General features: G+C 33.5%; 1 protein-coding gene across 1 annotated transcript in view; it reads right to left on the bottom strand.

Annotated features, from left to right (window-relative positions):
* The window catches only part of LOC111402227 (pachytene checkpoint protein 2 homolog), a 7,955-nt gene extending 3,469 nt beyond the window's left edge, over nt 1–4,486 (bottom strand). Inside the window, exons 1-10 of the mRNA XM_023030391.1 lie at nt 4,188–4,486; nt 3,989–4,052; nt 3,608–3,714; nt 3,394–3,461; nt 2,885–2,988; nt 2,711–2,815; nt 1,317–1,406; nt 1,136–1,211; nt 222–291; nt 64–134 (exon numbers count right to left, since the gene is read on the bottom strand). Coding sequence (XP_022886159.1) covers nt 64–134; nt 222–291; nt 1,136–1,211; nt 1,317–1,406; nt 2,711–2,815; nt 2,885–2,988; nt 3,394–3,461; nt 3,608–3,714; nt 3,989–4,052; nt 4,188–4,329 — 897 coding nt within the window. The 5' untranslated portion in view covers nt 4,330–4,486. The remainder of the gene's footprint in view (nt 1–63; nt 135–221; nt 292–1,135; nt 1,212–1,316; nt 1,407–2,710; nt 2,816–2,884; nt 2,989–3,393; nt 3,462–3,607; nt 3,715–3,988; nt 4,053–4,187) is intronic.
* Between the last annotated feature and the right edge of the window lie 1,026 nt (nt 4,487–5,512).

The following is a 5,512-nucleotide window of genomic DNA, read 5'->3' as shown; positions in this document are numbered from 1 at the left end:
CATTAAATTTTTTTTTTTTTTTTTTTTTTTTTTTTTTTTTCCCCCCGAGAAAGAGATGATTACCCTGATAGAATCTGAAGGTTCAGATCCAGACAAAGCAGCCTTCCTAGCAGCAGCAAGGCTTTCAACTTCATCTATCGAATTTGTTGAACAGAGAATGAGATATGCTAAAGGCTAACACGATCAGGTCATATTGACATCTTTGTTATAATAATTCTCACCAATTAGGACAAATACCAGATTGTTTTCTTCCTCCACCATTTCTTGAATCTTTGAGAAAAGTTTTGCAACCTGACAAAAAAATGCACCACAACCACTGATGGATGACAGCTAATGATGATAAAAACCAACTAAAAAATAAAATGAAAGATTAAGATAAGCAGGACAATAACATAGAACTAGTAATCAAAAGCTGGAGGGAAGGAGAGGAGAAGATACTAAAGATTACGGTTGAAGTCCCGGATGCCCTGAAGCTGATATGATACAACTCCTGTTTGTTTCCCATTATTTACTCATTAAAATGAAAAATATGACCGTTATCCATCACATCAAGTCACCATATTTGAAAATCTATCTCTTGTGTGGGACCCGTAACGATTATATTTTTCATTCTCATTTTTATATTAATGTGGCTCAAGCGGGGCCATAATTCAAAATCATGCAACAGGATTGGATACAATTTATCATCTCAACAACTGAACAAAAGATGACTTTCAAAAAAATGAAAATATCTTCTTCGCGATTAAGTTAAATATACTTGGTTGACAAGTTACAGAAAATTTTAAACAGGATAGCTTTATTAGCTTCTTATTTTTTTCATTCAGAAGACTGATACTACTGCAAGTTGTTGTGGGCATACATTCCATTTAAATTGTCGTTTTATTGATTCATAAATATAATTTAATGCTTCATAGGTGAAGAAAAAAATAACCTAGGATCTTAAATTTCCATAACCTGCACACAATGAAAGCAACTACAAGTTCATTGTCAAAATAACCTTGGAATGTGAACTCAGCCATGAGAAATCATTATTATCCATCAATGCTGGTACTTTTTAGATCATATATATCTTAAATCAAAGACAAATGATAGAATATGCAATTTAACTCCTACAGGAAATAAAATCAAAGCATACCAGCTTGCCACTCTCTGAAAACCATTTACTGAACAAGGAATGTGCATTGACCTCGATCAACTGGCATTGTGGATATCTATTGTGAAAGGAAAAAAAAAAAAAAACACCGAAGGAAAAGATGTCACCTAAACGAAGTTAAAAAGGAGAGATTTTGTGTGCAAAACAATACATTCCTCAGAACCTGGAGCTAAAGCGTATTGAGAGCTTTTGTGCCAGTGCTTTGCATAAAGAAGTCTTGCCTGTTCCTGGAGGCCCGTGAAGAAGAATAATGCTGCAAATCATTTGAAAAGGAAGTAAAAATCCATTAGGAACTACTTGTGGAACTTAATGAGTGCAAACATCAATGGTTAATGTAATTAATGAATTATCCATGTTACTTACACACACACACACACACAAATAAAATAAAAAAATCACGGTAATCCGCAATATGTTTGAGCCTCTTGCACTAAAATCTGAGTAATTCCATGACAAGCTTAATTTGAATAATACAATAAGTACGAAGAAAACTTGAAATATGTTTAATCCTCGTGTTTTGTAAGAAATTGACATAATCATAACCAAATAATTGATTGGTACAATATTCATATTCAAATATTAGAATATCCTGCAGAAAATGCATGTTTACAATCCCCGCATGAGCAAATTTCCTCAAACTCCTTAAGGAACTTTGTCTGAGCTTATCCTTTCTTTAACAACTCATTCAAGTAAGATCTTAAATGTCACGGCCATTGTCCTAATAAAATGGTGCACTGTATCCCAAAGGAATTGTAGCAATATAAGTAGAAAATGACATGTAATAATCTATAAAGAAGGTAAACTATAAAAGAGCTAAGCAACAGCTTCCGATGATGTATTTTAGACCATGCCCGGGTTTACAATATTTGCAATAAACTCCAAGTTGATGAGCAGAATACCTTGCCAAACCTTGTGAGCATTATAATCTTGATGAAACATAAAAATACATATGATTCTTTTGTTATAAATATAATATAAAAGGGTAAGAAACTGTTTTTCATTTTTCATGGTCTAGCTTCAGTCTAAATGGGCAATAGTGGAGTGTACATACAATTCATAAGCATCTTGCACCTTCTTCCTACTGAGTTTGACAAAAATATGATGACAAGCAGAGTGTTTGATGCATAAGATACACACCAAGTTGCAATTAAAACCAGTGAAGGGTAAAATTTTAAATACACCTTCAGATCAGGACGCTCAGAAGAAAAAGGAAGTGTAACAGATAGAGGAGACAGGACAAGAGAAAGACATAAGACAGAAAGCGGGGTAACTTTAATTGAGGCCCAGCTTGACCCACATTATTTCAAAATAATACATTCTTAAACAGTGATTTGACATTATTTCAACCACACATTCTTCAATAAAATAATATTACACACAAATTCAAAAATTTTTATTTTTTTATTTTTTAACTACACATTTCCATCAATACACTATTAAAAAATGCATTCTTATGGAAATAATGTAGCTCAAACAACGGCTGAATATTATATCATTGAGTATAGCCTGAGCATACTGGCAGTTCAAATGTGTACCAAATAAGCAAAAGATTCTCACCGGTTCCAAGATACAAGGAAAGGATTGACACCCTTCTCAGTGAAAAGCAAAGCGCTTGCTGCATATCGCAATAACCTCTGCTTGAGACCAGATTCATAAACTAAGCTGTAGAAGAAACAATTGTGTTTTTAAATCTCTTTTTCACCAAATTAGAATGAGAAAAAGTTAACTCACCTTTCCCACATGCCATCAAATTCCTTAGCTGGAAGAATCCATTCATTGAAGCTACAATCTTGGTCATTCCCACTTAATTCTTCGCATGGACCATCCTCACTCAGCTGAAAATGCAAATATATAAATCCATAACGTTTCTAAAAATACTATTCCATTTTCTAAGTATTAATGTTTTGTTCTCAGTAACAAACTATTCTTTTTAAGCTACACTTCATTTATAAGCTTAGAAGAATTAATATTCTTCATACTGAACGAGACTCTCCAACTAACAAGTAATAGGTGTTTGTATACATTCGCTAGAAGGAAAAAATAAATAAAAAAAAAAGGAGAAAGAAAGAATAGGACAAAAAACACCTAACACCAAGAATATATATTGTACGTTGCAATATTCTACAGAATTCAAGAACTTGGAATAGGATTTAAAGACAAGGTAGACCCAATTTTAATTTTAAGAACTAATCGTTAGAAGAGAAATGACATATAAGATCTTGTAACACTAAAAAGATCACCTGAAACACATTCACCACGGGTTTGACTTGCCAGAATAATAGAATATCATGTTTTTCCACCCAAACATCTACAAAACCAGCAAAGAAGACAGTTTTCCTTTATTTAGATGTCAAAAGCACGAAATTGACAGATGAAAATTTTCCACTCGCTTCCAGGAATATTCAGATAAATGTATTTAGTCTCGGAAAGCTAAAATGGACTAATAAAGAATACCTGTATCACATATGCATATCCGCTGAACATTGTCTACAAGTAAGGAATCATCAAGTGGAATTGGAACAGTACCATCAACATAGCTCATGCTTCTCTTTTCCAGCATTCTACCCACAGAACAGAACAGAACACCCATACCCAGAATTTAAAAGAAATGGTAACACAAATCATATGATAAAGCAAATAATACTACTTTCTCGAGCAACGAAAATAAAAGTAACCCAAAGTGCCTTATATAACCGCCTATAATTTTGTGCCAGCCATTCAGAGCAAATTTTCAAAAACTGGAAAAAGAAATATGTCTTCGCGTTTATAAACACAAAACAACTCCGACGTGCTTGTAATGTTTAGTTTGAATTTCACATGTAAATGTAACTTTACCTTTCCACGGCTGAGCGGACATCCTCAATGCGTGCAGTGCTGGAGGGTTTTAAGCCAACTTCAACTGCATTAAAAATGACGAAACTTTAAAATCTTTCAACAATTTACGCATTCATTACCATAAGCATAAATTTTCAGACTATAATGACATAGAATTAATCATAAACAACTTCTTGTGTATATCTACGAGCCTATCTACCTGAAACCTGGACTTTATCCTCGTTAAATATTGGTGGCGTGGAGGCTGCCGCGGCAAGTGGTAGCTCAGAAACGACGGCATTTTCTTCGATAATGTTGCAATCAGTGGGATTTGGCATGGAAATGTCCATCGGAACACTCATTTTTCTGGACGATTCATAAAGAATCAGAATTTTTGATGGAGATTGTGTACTTGCTGAATTGAAACCCTATGCCAGGGATGAAGGGTTTTTTTCACCCTTCTTTTGAAATTCAGCGCGGGAGATGTGAACAAAGCCTTTTCCAAGTGACTGACGAGACTGTTTCACCTACTTGAACCCTTGGATACTGCACTGTGTTATGCCGTCTAGCCAGCCGAGCCGAGACGAGCCGTCTACTAGCTCAAACAAGTCTAAATGAGTCAAAACGAGCCAAATCGAACTGGTCGGCTTGAGTTTTTTATTTTTTTTATAAATAAAATTACAACATAAGCCAGAAACTAACAATTTTTTAAAAAAAAAAAGATCATTAAAATAAATTCAAAATGAGTCGGCTCACGTTGTGTGCCTCATGAGCTTGGGGCTCAACTCGTGAAAAATATTTTGAGTTTGACTAGATCCATGACTTGTCTCAAAACGGGCCCAAAGCATTCATAGATCAAGCCTGGACAAGCTAAATTCTCGAGCTCGTGAGCTAGTCAACCCATTTGCCATCTCCAAGAAAATATGAGATTTTTAGATGGCTCAACCAATTGTGTGTGGCTAGTTTTAATGGTTTCATCCCCAATCTCTTGGTCAAACTTGCTAAGATGGTTTGACACAAGATTGAATGGTTATTAAGAAGACGTTTGGTGGAATTAAAATTAGATTTTTTTTAGTAAATTGTAATAGAAATTTTTAAAATGTGTGGTTGAAAATTGTGGGACATATTAAAAATGTGATTAATATTGATTGTTTAACTTTGATTTAAATTAAAATCAAATTTTAATCCAAAACAAAACAAGTGCTAAAATAGAATTTTAAACATATATGAGCCCTGTCTGGTGGCCTTTTATTTAAAAAAATAAAAAAAATTATGCTTTGAATAATATTTTATTTTTGGAGAATATGTGATTAAAATGTATGAAAAAGTTTTGAATTTATGTGTTGAATATTTAATTGTAAATGTGTAGTCGAAAATGAGTTTAATGAATAAATTAAATTAGTGGAAATTACAGTGGATGTCAAAATCTTGGTTTTTATTTACAAAAATGCCATCTTTTTAAAGTCATTGCAAATATGGTATTTTGTGATAAATTTGAACAATTTTGCCCCTCTGCAGAAATTTAATACCTTACCTGTCTTCCAT

Source organism: Olea europaea, chromosome 10, assembly GCF_002742605.1.
Source record: "Olea europaea var. sylvestris chromosome 10, O_europaea_v1, whole genome shotgun sequence".
Lineage (NCBI taxonomy): Eukaryota > Viridiplantae > Streptophyta > Magnoliopsida > Lamiales > Oleaceae > Olea > Olea europaea.
Note: the sequence above shows the minus strand (reverse complement) of the source record. Positions and strands in the feature narration are given on the sequence as shown.